This window comes from Strix uralensis, chromosome 1, assembly GCF_047716275.1.
Source record: "Strix uralensis isolate ZFMK-TIS-50842 chromosome 1, bStrUra1, whole genome shotgun sequence".
Lineage (NCBI taxonomy): Eukaryota > Metazoa > Chordata > Aves > Strigiformes > Strigidae > Strix > Strix uralensis.
The window spans coordinates 106,858,122-106,872,241 of NC_133972.1; the positions used below are offsets into that span (position 1 = coordinate 106,858,122).

At 41.9% G+C, this 14,120-nt stretch overlaps 1 protein-coding gene across 3 annotated transcripts in view; it reads left to right on the plus strand.

Annotated features, from left to right (window-relative positions):
• GABBR2 (gamma-aminobutyric acid type B receptor subunit 2) overlaps positions 1 to 8,492 on the plus strand; it is a 487,733-nt gene extending 479,241 nt beyond the window's left edge. For all 3 annotated transcript variants that reach the window (XM_074876123.1, XM_074876133.1, XM_074876142.1), the window contains one exon: positions 6,014 to 8,492. In XM_074876123.1, coding sequence (XP_074732224.1) covers positions 6,014 to 6,179 — 166 coding nt within the window. In that variant the 3' untranslated portion in view covers positions 6,180 to 8,492. The remainder of the gene's footprint in view (positions 1 to 6,013) is intronic.
• Positions 8,493 to 14,120: the final 5,628 nt, after the last annotated feature.

The following is a 14,120-nucleotide window of genomic DNA, read 5'->3' on the forward strand; positions in this document are numbered from 1 at the left end:
CAGTTACTGCCTTGTACTACCTGCTGAAGGAAAACGTGCATTTCTAACTCTGTCCTTGCACTCAAAAAAAGCCCCCACCCAAATCTGCACAGGAGCTAATACACACATGCACACGTATGCACCAAAAAAAACCCCCAGTAGCTGAAATATCTGGTTATTTCACAAAAGCAGCGCTCTTGCTGAGAAAGCTCTCGTGACTTTATGGGTCAGCAGAGTGCTTTAATGCATAGCTGTTAGAGGTTTGTCGTTTTCCAGCACCATTTGTCAGAAATAATATAGTGTGAATGCAGCCTCATCGGCACGTGGCCCCCTTACATTAAGAGGGATGCTAAGAAAAACACACTCAGACAATCCAGTTGTCCCAATACAGATTTAATACAGAAAAAAAAAAAAAGAAAAACATTTGGTGATGACAGAACTTCCTCTCAGCTAGTGGTAACTGGTGAGAAGACTGAGATTTCCTAAAGGTCTTAAAGAGCGGGTCAGTACAAATCTGAACAGTCACTGACATTTATGGAAAGCAATTAATAAAGTCCTGCTAAATCGAAACAGTGTCATTCAGCACTTCCATAGCTGTGACTGTGCCAGGTCCAAGGGTCAGTGTCTGCCCTGAGGATGCGTTGGCAGTTTGGGTACCAGAGCCACACCACCCAGGCACAGTGGACCTGCCAGAGAGGGGAAGTGTAGCCATCTTCAGGACTAAGGTTTTTTGATTCCCTCTCTTTGGCAAGAGATTGCCTCTTTATAAACTTTGTACTCTTTAAGAATATCCTTCTGCACACATGGGCTTTTTTTCAACTTGTCTGGCAGCACTTCTGGCCTTCCATGGTTATTAAATATATCATTTTTGTAAAAAAAAAAAAAAAAAAAAAAAAGGAGTTAAAGACAAGCTGTAGTTTGTACCTTCACTTTCTCATTTCATACAATAGGGCATCTGATAGAGAGGTAGTCACACAGTCTGCCGAACCTATTTCTTATTCAAGAACACAAATCTCGAGGATGTTAGTCTAAAAAAGATTTCCTCTTTGCCACAAACCTATGAAAGGAGGATGTTAAGATAGTAATTTGCCTGCAGAAATGTTAACTTTTTAATGCCCATAGCAAAAAGAAGCATCCCAGCTTCCTCTTATTGACAGCACTCAGGAGAGCTGACATCTTCCAGCATGAAAGTTCTTTCAGAGTACAAAAAAAGAGTTTGATTTGGAGGTTTTTCCATTTTTTCTTACCACCACTGCTGTATTTGACTAACTGAAAGTGTGATCCCTTATTCTACAGTTGTGTCCAAAGTGAAGACACAGCAATACACACACACTTCAGGCTCAGTAGTGCAGGAAGTTGTTTCATGTTTGTTGATGGTGTGATGTTTATATCATCTCAATCAGAATGTGAAAACATTTGTTTCATGTTTGGCTCAGATTTAGAACCTTGCACCTAAGGAAAATGCAGTCTGTATGACTGTGAAGCAACCTTAGAGCGTGAATATAGATGATTCATTATTCCCTTTGTCTCCTACTCTCTCTCCGTACATTATCCACAGGGCCATGTAAAATTTGCCATACTCAGTCAGACCATCAGACACAAGGAGCAAAAAGTGGGTGCTGGCTGTTTTCTCTCCTGTTCACATGCTACACAGTATAAATTAACCCTTCCTATACTAGGCAAAGCAGTACTGACAGGCTCAAGTCCTGCTCTTTGATATCCCACGGTGCTTATTAGCGTACTCCCTAGCACAGTTGTATCAACTGCTCTCCCAGGCAATGCTCAGGGCACAATCTGGTATTCCGTAACCCTCTTTGGGGGGAGCTTAGCTGCATGGATGGAAGCTGCACCATGCCAGTCCATCTCAGGTCCAGAGAGCAGCCTGAACCAGTTTAGAATAGATATAATAGTTCATTTCCCAGTAGACTGGGGCATCTCTCATGCAGTCAACTCTTTCCTGCTGGGCAGTCCTGCTTATTTAACTAAAGACCGCATCAGTCAGCTTATCTGCACGATGGCCACACAAATACATTCAATGGGATATCTTACGTGACCCTTAAAGACATTATTCTGTGCACTTCCATTCCTGCATGTTGTCCCATCTCATCAGTGACCTACATTCAGTGAATTAGATTTTGGCACTGTTGAAATTTATACTGTTCTCATTTTAACAGCAACAATATGTAACAGTCCTCCAGACCTCTGAGTAAAGGTGATGATAGATTTCTGCAGGACCCCACTAAAACATGACATTTTGATAGACTATTTCCTATATGTGGTCATTTTTGTAATCTTTAAAACAGCTAATCGCTGTGTAACCCTTATAATAGAAACCACCTTGCTCTTTTTTTTGAGCTAAAGCTCTGCTTTTAGCAGCATTTAAAAGACAGTCAAATACCCTGCTGGAGCCACAAATTCCCATCAAAAAAAAAGTATTATTGTATTACAGCCATATGCCTCAGCATGAACATGCCTCTGTTATTCAGTTTCTTCATTGACAGTGGTTCATATTAGGCTATGATCCTACTCAAATCTACCATTAAAATAAGGTAGATTTAGAATGGTTAGTTTTCTTGCTAGTACAACATTTTGCTTTACTGTAGTCTTTTAGAACTTCTCCAGCATCTCAGCAGTTACTAAAAATCAACATTAATGGGCTGAAGAATTGACTTAAATGATCCCTGAATGCTTAGTTTACACACTCCCACAGATCTTCAGATATCTGATTGTAGCAGCGGTTGTTTCAGTCCCCCCACTTACCAATGGATCTCATCAGTGGTTTTCTATAGCAGAACCAAGATATTTTTCAAATGCCTCTGCCCCCTTTGTAGCACCGTGCATTCCCATGTTCATTGACATTGGAAGTCAAGCTTTTATTTGATTTTATTTATCCCTAATAAATGGTATTTCTGTACAGAGCTGAGGATATATGCCATATTCTAACACAGTACCCTGATGAGTGACTGCTCTGTGTGTGGTACCACCTTTCCTTTCTATCTCCTTCAGCGGTTGTCTGATTATATGATTCTAAACCCACTAATAATAACCATTCCTTCCCTGATATGCTTTACCATATACATGCTTTTACATATCTATATTGTATGGACAACTTGAAACAAATTCATAGAATCATAGAATGGTTTGGGTTGGAAGGGACCTTTAAAGGTCATCCAGTCCAACCTCCTGCAGTGAGCAGGGACACCTTCAGCCAGGTCAGGTTTCTCAGAGCCCAGTCCAACTTGACCTTGAATGTTTCCAGTGATCTACCACCTCTCTGGGCAACCCATTCCAGTTTTCACCACCCTCATCATAAATAATTTCTTCCTTATATCTAGCCTAAATCTACCCTCTTTTAGTTTAAAACTATTACCCCTTCTCCTATCACTACAGGCCCTACTTATAAGCACCCTTAAGTATTGAAAGGTCACAATAAGGTCTCCCTGGAGCCTTCTCTTCTTCAGGCTGAATCCCAACTCTCAGCCTTTCTTCATAGCAGAGATGTTCCATCCCTATGATTGTGTTTGTGGTCCTCCTCTGGACTTGCTCCAACAGGTCCATGTCTTTTCTGTGCTGAGGGCCCCAGAGCTGAACACAGCACTGCAGGTGGGGTCTCACCAGAGCAAAACAGAGGGGCAGAATCACCTCCCTTGACCTGCTGGCCATGCTTCTTTTGATGCAGCCCAGGATATGGTTGGCCTTCTGGGCTGCAAGTGCACATTGCTGGCTCATGTCCAGCTTTTCATCCACCAGTACCCCCAAGCCCTTCTTGGCAGGGCTGCTCTCAATTGCTTCATCCCCCAGCCTGTGTTGATACCAGGGGTTGCCCCAAAAGTATTGGCAAATTGTGGCAGGGGTGGAGGAAGGGAAAAGCCACTGATCTTGGAGGGAAAAAAAACCTACAAAGAGCGAGACAAAGTACAAGATTTACTTTTGCTTAAGAAGAAAATAGCAGTTTTGTTTGGATTTTGTTACTTGTTTTGTTTTGTTTTGTTTTGTTTTTCCCCCTAAGAGTTTTGCCTAAAGTCTTAATTGTGTGCAGGTCTCCAGGCTACAGTCCTCTGCCCCAATTCCAGGAACCAAGTTTTCAAGTGAAAGTAATCTTTAAGTACAGCTAAAGCAAAATTTGCCACCCACTGCAGCCACTGTTGGCATAGCCAAATAAACATGCTTTGTCCATGGTATGGCTAACACTTAAATAGGTGAAAAAAAATCCCATTCACTTGATTATGCAACTGGATTCTCTTGGAATAGCTTTAAAAAGCTCTTTAATGAGAAGTCTGTAACAGGCGAACAAAGTAGGCATTTCCACCGGTGGGAAAATAAGCGCAGGCAATTCTGTTTTTGACCCTGCAACGAGAGAGAGAATGACAATCTGCAGTGTCAGGCTCATAAGGATTCAGCACATGGAAGCAGCAAGCCGTGCCACCTCTGCACTCCTTGGGAACGAGGCATGATTTCATTGATAGCACCAGAAAGAGTTGGGCACAGTAGCAAAATAACAATGAATGGATTTTGTTTAGTCCCAGGAGTGCTCTGCCAGCACTACACTGATCAACACTGTGGATTAATACTGTATCAAACTTTGAAAGGGCATTTGCGGGGGAAAAAATGAGAAAGAGTTTCCTGTCTAGGCAGACTACAACTATTTCCACCACATCTCTGTATAAACAAGCCTTAGTTTTTAGTGAAGAAGCTAAAGAGGAGCAGCATTACATTTCTTTCTGTTTGAATTTGAAAGCTATACTGCTTGGTCCCCAAGCAGTGCAATGGATGTCTTGGTACTGCCTCTGCTTCCTAAAGCAAAGCAAAAAAGAAATGAAATGTTTGAATCAGAAAGGCTGTCCAAAGGCAAGCTTTCAAACATACACTTCTTATAAAGGCCTGTCTATACATAGTCATTATATCAGCTAACAGGGAAATATAAATTTAAACCTCTATTGTACTGATAACAATGCTTTGTATGGGCATTTTTCTTCTGCAATCAAAAAGTCAGTCTTCAGTTCAGCTCTGTCACTTTGACACCTGTCTTCTCTTTAAAAAGTCCCTCTGTGTTTCAGAAGTGAATGCCTCCAAATGCAGAAGCAATCCTGGTATGATAACATCTTAATCACTGAAAACCTCAACTGGATTTTGATTTTGTGTATGGTGCCAGTGTATCGACAGCATGAGGGTAGCAGAGCCCATGTCCCATGGCACCGTCCACTCCACAGAGAGGGGTTAGTTGGGCTATCTGTGAGCAGAGTTTAGTGTCCCTTTGAAAAAAACAAACACACAAACCAAAACAAAGCCTCACAAGTTATGATCTTGTCAGTCTGCTTGGAAAATTGGATACAGGAAGCTGGGTTCCTAAATACTGAATTTTGATGTAGGTGGTAGGTTAGACTGCTTTTAGTGTGTCAACTCTTCAGTCCCACAGCACTGACTGTGGGAACTCAACAGCATTCAGCACCTCAAAAGCACAGACCTAAACCGCAAAGAGGAACTACTTGGAAGAAGTGTCAGTCCAAATTCCCTCCCTCCCTCCATGAGCCTGTGTTCACCTTAGCTGGAGTTGCAAAAATAACGTTCTTAATTCCAACAACCTTGTGCTAAGTGATGCATGGCTTAAAACTCAGGCTGTGACCTCGCGCATGTCTATGCATTTAGCTGGGGTTCTGCATGCAATAGATCACTTAGCAAGGGGCAGGGGGTTGCTAAGCCATATGCCCTCATTGCACACTTAACTTTTTTCCGATATCAGCAGTCTAACAATTACTCTGAAAGTGCCTGGGAGTTTCAGATGGTTGTGGGATGCTGAGAACACACCCTTAGATTCCTTTGTCATATCTAGCCTGTCAGAAAAATTCCCCAAGGGGAAATAACACCATAGTGGCATAACTCAACAGCAGCAAGTGTAATGCTCTTGGCATTAACCCTTTCTATCACAGTGGGAGGCACAGAAAATATCCTTGCAGCAACCTGCAAACATATCAAGCATATAAGGTATTACATTTTCCTCTTGGCTAATGCTCCTCTCTCTCTGTGTCTCTCACAGCATACAGCGTCGGCTGTCTTTGCAGCTGCCCATTCTTCACCATGCCTACTTGCCATCCATAGGAGGAGTTGACGCTAGCTGTGCCAGTCCGTGCGTAAGCCCCAGTGCCAGTCCTCGGCACAGACACGTGCCACCCTCCTTCCGAGTAATGGTTTCAGGGCTGTAGGAAAGGGAGGTCAGTGCTTCCTGAACTGCTTTTAAGTACTCAATGACTGGACTAAACATCTGACCTAGAACTCTGCTACAAGCATACAACATTGGCTCTTACCGCAGAGGAACTACCGCTGAGGCCATCATCACAGGAGTGCCCGTGTAACTCGTGTGGGAAGGCAAAGGAGAAGGACACAAGGAATTTGATCTGTAGCCTTATTCATGGAGTTTTTATTTCTTCACATAGAAGTCACCGAAAAACGTTTCTTCCCAAATTTCAACTAGCAACAAGGAGGCTGGGAAATACGGATCTTGCAAAAAAGACACTCAGAAAAAAAACAAACAACCACTCAAATGTCACTGAGCTTTATGTGGCTGCTGAGAACATGCAATTCTATACTGTATCCATGTAAGGAAAATACAATGGTTGAGCTATACCATATTTATTGAAATAGATACACTCATTTTTACAAGAGTTGTGTTAAATTGCTGGAAACATTCTGCACTGGTTAGTCTTGCTTGTTTTCATTTCAGGAATGATGTTCGACAGGAAAGGAGGGTTATGAGAAATGATTCCTCGGGTGTCATTGAGACTGCAGTGCTGTGAGCAGGGTCACCTCTGACTTGCAGCTGTACGTGAAACCCAAGCAGAGGCTGAAGCTCCAGCTCCGAGCTGTCACCAGCTGGAGAGCTGCTGGTTGAAGCAGAGCACTTCAACCCTTCTCCAGGGATGATGGTACTGACTGCTGACCATCTGCAGCTTCATTTTAGCAAAGTTTCTGCACCTATTTCAGAATAAACACCACCAACCATAATGTACTAAACAGTCTGGAAAAGTCCTAGGGCTGATAATTCAACAAGCTGAGGACAAATGGGTAGTAAAGTCTTAATGTCACAGGACGGATTGTTTTTCATAGTTTGTTTGAATTATGTCACACATATTTACAATAAAATTAATTTAGTGGACTTGGGGGGGAGGGCTTAGGGCACAGCACTTTGCTGCTGCAGGCAAAGCCTGCAGAGCACATAGATGTGAATATACACTATGTTTGCTTTGTACCTGCGTGTGTGACAGTTGTAGTGGATAATAGAGAGGACAAATCAAATTTACCAATAGAATACTTTATCTGAATCCTAAAAGGACTGTGAAAAAAACAGCGGTTTTTATACTTTAGCTCCATTCCCTGAACTGAAGTAATTAGGAGGAACGATAGTGGCATACCATCTGGACCAGCTCTGGAGCCAAACTCTCAGGCACAGGTGAGACACACATGCAGCTTCTTTTTCCAAGGGACTGGAAATGTGGCATCTCACTGCCAGGGCTGTTTGCTAAGAGTAGGGGAAAAAAACCCACATGAAGCACCCACTGGGCTCTCAGTTTTCTTTGACCAACGCCTGTGCACCTCAGACCAAACCTTTGGAATGACGTTTCTACAAAGGTTTATAAATCAACAATGACTGAAGCACAGCTGAAGAGGTTCATTAGCTGAGGGACTTGACCACAGCTTTGATGAGCTAGCATAAATCTCCATTAAAAATAAAACACACCTCATAGTGGCCAAAACCAACATGAATATGTATCTGAATCTTACAATCAGGAGCATCACAAAATATTTCACTTGGCACATACAGTAAGAGAGGTTATGGAAATATCTGTAGCTTTTAGAACAAAAACATGTAAGTATAAACACAGATAAAATAGAATTCATTACTCTGTTTAAGCACTAAACACTGACGTTGTCACTCAATGTGTGTTGACAGTATTCTCTTGCTTTATTAATATCATCAGGGCCTGGTTTATTTTAAAAGGAATGTTAATTTTTAAAAAGAGAACATTACAATATTGTATATAATGTATACACAAAGATCTCTGTAGAAATATTATTCCAACTTAGCAGGAAAAAAAAAATCAGAAGTATCGGACCATTGGAGGTGAGTGTGTGTGTGTGTCTGTAACTTCGTGAATACTGACTGTGTGACGTTTATTAGGTTTAAACCATGCAGTACATTCTTTGTCTCAATGATACTGTAGTTTCTCCCATAACATTTTTTTTTACTTTACTGCAGATAACAAGACCAACCAAGTGAATATAGCTATTTAATGTTTCTGTTCTTTTATACTGCAGCAAAAATGTACTGTAAATTTATGAAGAGGCTGTGCCCCAATGGCATTTTCCAATGATGTTAGTGCACAAATGCTTTAAACTAGACTGGAACTGCCAGAATAAAATGTAAATGAAGAATTTCTTGTATAACCTTATACTGCATGAGATCAATTTTTAATAAATTGTTGCAAATCTGTTTTTATGAATAAAATATATAAAACCTAGCTTTTTGGACTCAGTGCCCTCTTCCCCCACAGCAAAAGCTTTTTTAATGTGTATGTACATGTATATATATATATATAAACATACGTATATATAAAAGCCTCCCTGGAGAAGAAAGAATCCTATTAGACCACCACTTTGTAATAAAAAGTCAAAATACACATTCTAGTTAAAGGGTTCACATCTAGAGAAAATAGATGAGCTTCTGCCCTGAAATACAATTACTGCAGTATTCATGAGTGAAGTCTAAGCCCTTTTTCAAATGGGAAAATAATTAAACATATACTGAACATTTACATCCAAACCACACTTAATACATGCACTATTCTCTCTTGCACCACAATGAGTATAAATTCAAAAGAAAAAGAAAGATTTTACTATTTCACATTGATTATTGACGTTGAGCCAATCTTCTAGCTCTATAGTAAAATCCCTGGTTCAACAAATGAGAAGTTTCTGAGAATGATCACCGATTGTTTCGTGAAGGCAAACACTAAATCCCTCCATCCAGTTTCACGCATGTGGTGGGTTTTGTGTCCTAAACCAGTTTCTTCTGCACAGCAGAACAGGAGGAGGGTGGGAATGTAGTGCAACAAGACAGCTAGAGGAAAGAGCATTTTCAGTTGTTTGCTTTTCAATGGGAGCATCCTCACACCAGCACAAAATGACAAAAAAACCAAAATGAGGGAATTCAGAGCCACCACAAATGTGTTTTCTGTAGATTTCTGATGCAGCTTAGGAGTCCCGCCGAACACATGCAAAAGAGAAAATACCAGCGAGGAGTGAACAGCATGGATCGTGGATCTCAATGCAGAATACCAGATGGTAGGAGAAACTCAAACAGATACATCAAAGCTCATTCAAGAAAGGTTAAAAAAAAAAAGTCTAGAACACTTTATTTTGAAATGTATATTCAACCAGAAATTGTGGGAGAATGCAAACAACTTAGAGTTGCTCAAGAGTAATAGGAAATCAGAACAAAGTAAAACAGTGCTTTAAGAGGTAAAGAGAAAAATAGGGGGATGTCAGGGGAGCAAGTTTACTTGAACTGTTGAGTTTCCACAGTCACAGCCAATACACTTCCTATAAAAAATCATAAAACTGCTACTGAATTCATGGAAGATTACTAATGTTGTAGCACTTCTTTCAAATAATTAATAAAATCAAGGATGGTAAGGGAAGAGCAAGAGATGCACTTTTACAGTTTTACCTTTCTTTTAAAAGATATAGCACCTTTTCTTAAAGGTTTATAATCAAATCTTTTCTGGTCTTTTCAGAACTTGTTTGTTCATTACAAATCCCTGTACGGTGTGCCTGTTCTCCCCACAACTGGATTAGTGATTCTGTCCCTTTGTGCTCAGGCTTGCTTAGTTACTGGACACCAGCCCAGTAAGACCTGTCCCAGCACTTCCGCAGCACCCTATGGATATCAGCAGGCCATTCAGCAAACTGACCCTCCCTGTTGCTGACTTGTTTAATAGGGATTTTCTTCTCACTGAGAAGACTGGCAGGTTTATTACAGTGGCTTAAACATCATGATTTGTATCTGAGTTCGGTCCTCAGTTACTGACAGCCTCTTCCATCTCTTGAGATGGTGAATAGTACTTACGGCCATTACTTTAATATGCATGAATACTATTCACAAGTGCACTTTCAAGAGCCCTCTGCCTCTTGAGCCGATCCGGATTCTGCCAGTGAACTACTGTGCTTATCACTACTAACTAAATGACATTGCAGAGGAGCAATAGAGGATCTAGGGCTGCACTGGAAGAGGTGGGGAGGAGATGGCTGGAGCCTGTGTTGGGCTGCTGGCAAGGGCAACCCTGGGGAGCAGTACCATCCCGTCAGTGCTGCCACAGACCTCTCTCTTACCTGCAGATACTCTGAGCCACCAGCTTTGCAAACTGCAGCTGGTTTAAACCCCCTCCCCTGGTGATGACTTGCTGAAGTGGGCCAAATGAAAGGAAAGAGTGAAGGGCAGGAGGAGAAAGGAGGGAGAGGCATCTCCAATCATTGTGCATGTCCTTCACAACCCCCAAGAAAGTGACTGATGATGATGCCATCAGAGCCAAGCATTGCACAAGCATTTAAACAAATTACTGAACTTTAGAGGCTAAATTCAGTATAGGTCAAATAGATCTGAGGACAGGAGCAGGAGGTGGGAGTGCCAGCTGTAGGTACCAGCAGCAAGCAGCCTCTGGGCTGGCTCACTAGCAGAAGCATAGCAGAAAGGAGCTCAGATGACCTTGAGCTTCAGGAGAAAGGACAGACAATTTTATGAGTCGATAAACACATGCTTTGACTAGAACCAAGGATTTTTATCTCCTGACAAGAGGTTATGCAGCAAGAGCCCTGTACCCACACACATTGGGTGCAACTTAAGCTGAGAAAAGTATCAACTACATTTACAACCTACAGCTGTAACCACTTCAGGGACCACATCACCCACCTACCTACTACTGCAGGCAGCAGTGTGGGATGCCTGCTTGAGCAGGGGAGCTGCCACTGGTAGCAAACCACCCCACAGACGTGAAGTCATCCATTCTGGCAAGTCAGTTTGACTGGAAAATAGTGTGTGTGATGCAGAGAGCGCTGGCAGGACACTGAGCAAGCACAGGCAGCCCAGCATTAATGGTCTGGAAAACACCGTGAGGGCCAAGGCAGAGACGTCCATGCTACCTTCTGCCTTGGGAATTTGTCAAGCGTCTGAAAGCAAAACCCATTCGAAGGACATACACACACAAGCCATCCCCAGCTCAGAATTAATTCTCCGTGGCCCTGGCCTACTCTGCCACACAGGGCAAAACCTTGAGCATGCACAGCTGAACATCCCCTGTTTGTCCAGGTCTAAGGAAAAAGCAAAATGAAGCAGAAATGAAAAACTGGAAAAGAGCCATCAGGAAATACATGCATAGCTTTGTACTCATAACTGCTCTGCTGCACTTTCACCCAAGTGGCTCTTACTCTGCCCCATCTAAGGGTAGTCCAGTATTTCCAAACACCAGGGACACCTCCCACCAGACAGAGGGACAGAGACATCTGCTCTACAGGAGGGAGGAACCTCACATCCTCACCAAATAAGCTAGCTGACATAATAATTTGTCCACATTATTAAGTAGGCTATCAACTGGTAATACAAGCCAGCACAAGCCTTGTAAGAAGAAAGTGTGCCTCTCCAGCATATGAACATCTCTCTTTGGGAAACCTTGAGTTTCTATTACTTCCAACACATCTGTACAATACAGCACCAGCACAGCTTTTGCTATCCCAGAGAACAAAACTGTTCCTTTCACCTGAGAAACCCTTCACTTTAACCCCTACTAGAGGTGTGTCTGAAGAAGAGCGCCACAGACAAAACAGCAGAGATGAAAGTCATCTCTTGAGCAGCAGGAGATAACTCTGAGGGATGCAGCAGTGCTAAGACCATGTCTGAGGGTGCTCTGAGGGGCACCTGCAGATGTAGGTGCCACTAAAAGACCTGCTAAGAAAAACAAATTGTTGAGCATAGAACAGCTTCTCCTCAAGAAAGATAAAAGGAAACAAAGTCTTAGTTGCTCATCTTAAAGGCAGTCACATTTCCAAAAACATTGACTCTCCCCATGATGAATGGTGGGTGGAGGGACACTAACAATAGCAGGGGTGTCAAGGACAGTAACTTCACACTAGGACTGCAGAGGGAGGGTGGTGAGATAAAGGTTAAAGGCTTTAGGTTAACATTCCATAAGCTCCACAACTCATCCTGGCTCTCAACACTAGAACGAAATCCTCTTCGGTTTGCCTTGGCTCATACTTTGGTCACTGTAAGACACTATTTGAGCCAAGTAACAGAGATAATGGGAGAAAAGGGGAAAAAATATCAAAACAACCAACACACACATACAAGAAGATGGTTTGAGAGTCATAAAGATGCAAATGAACAAGGGACTCAGCTACAATCACTCCTGAGGAAGACACATCAATGTCAGCATCAGATACAAAGCACCCCTAGCAAAAGATAGTCACTGTCATCCCACAAAGCTAGCTGTACAAATGAAGTTGTTAAAATTGTCAGAACTGAAGCCAACACTATCACTAACTGCCTTGGTGTTGCTAGTAACTAAAATGGGAGCAACTGTCCTCCAAATTTTGACCTCAGCTTCTACTAGGCTCAAAGTTTGAAATTCAATTCAATACTTCAATAACCTAGACTCTTTCCAGGCTTTCGTTATTCCTGGAGGGCTGCAGGACCGTGAAGTTTGCAAAATACTAATCCTTATGAAAATTTTACGGAAACTGGTTCTTACACACACAGAAGCATGTTTTTTAACTGGACTGCCTTAGTCAGGGTGTGGAGAGAGGGCATATTTCACTATTCATCCTATGTATACAAATTTTACTGTTTTCAGAGGCATCCACAGAATTTCCCTTTGAGATTATAGACTCTCCAACTTCAAGCTGAAAGTACAGCTGAAAATCTGTCATACTGCTGTTGTAATAAGGAATAGTTCTCTAATAAGCACCCCTGTTCTTTGAGGACCTTTCAGTCTTCACCCTTCCCACCAGCTAATATTCTGTATTTACTGCTTTGTTTTAGTTTTAAAACCCATGAATTTATTTACCTAAGAATTAACTGACATTTGAACTTAAATAAGCAATTTATGATGAGAGTGAAGCTCAGCAAAGTGGAAAAAACGCATGAGTTGTTCCAGCATAATCCATGCAAACAAATAAGAACAGTAATTGCTACAGTTCAAAACTTTCAGAGGTATTTCACTGGGACAAATGAAAATAATTTCAAAATAAAATCAAGTAAATGTATCCCACGTTTACTTGATCATTGAGTTAGATGACAAAATCAACTCTCAGTTATCCTTGAGCAGCTGATTCAGGTTGCCAGAACCTGGACTCAAACCTGACTGCTCCACCCGCTGGGGCCTGTTTGTTCACTGCTTATTAAAACTGCCCTCATCTCTGCAAAAACTGGCTTGTAAGTTTTTGAAGGTGAATGAATTAACTGTGAAATTCAGAATAGCACATGCGAATTCTCCACAGACATTTTCTTGCTCTGTGTTAGCCTGCCACTCCTCCCATCCCATTATGCTCTTTACAATACTGCCATCTGATATAAAACTACTCCTATTAGGCACAAGCAACATTGTAATGAGGGTGGAAAGACATATAAAGACATTCATTTAATTGGTCTGTGGCACTGCATTTCAGTATTAGGAAGTATTCAGTATTAGGTGAACTGACGAATCCAAAGGCATCTCCCCCCATTGAACACTAGGTTATTTGCTTTATCACAGGATGGGAACAGTCACATCAGACATCCATCAATTCCTCTCAACAGAAGTTTTCTTTGCGTTTTATTCTAATCTGATCCCAGGGCAGCAAGATTCACTACTCCTCTCTGCTTCCAGACTTTAACAAACTCTCCTGGCTGAGTCTTTTTAAATACACCAAGAAGGTGAAACCTCTCCTTCATCCTCCTGCACCTGCTGGACTGCTACTGCACCCTGTGTGCTCGCAGGCAGGCAGAGCAACTGGAATGCTCAGCAGCTGGACGGACCCTCTCCAAACCACATTTCCCTGCAATACAACATGCAGAAAAGCTGTACTGTTTCACGCCTCTCCTTTTCTTTTATTTTTTT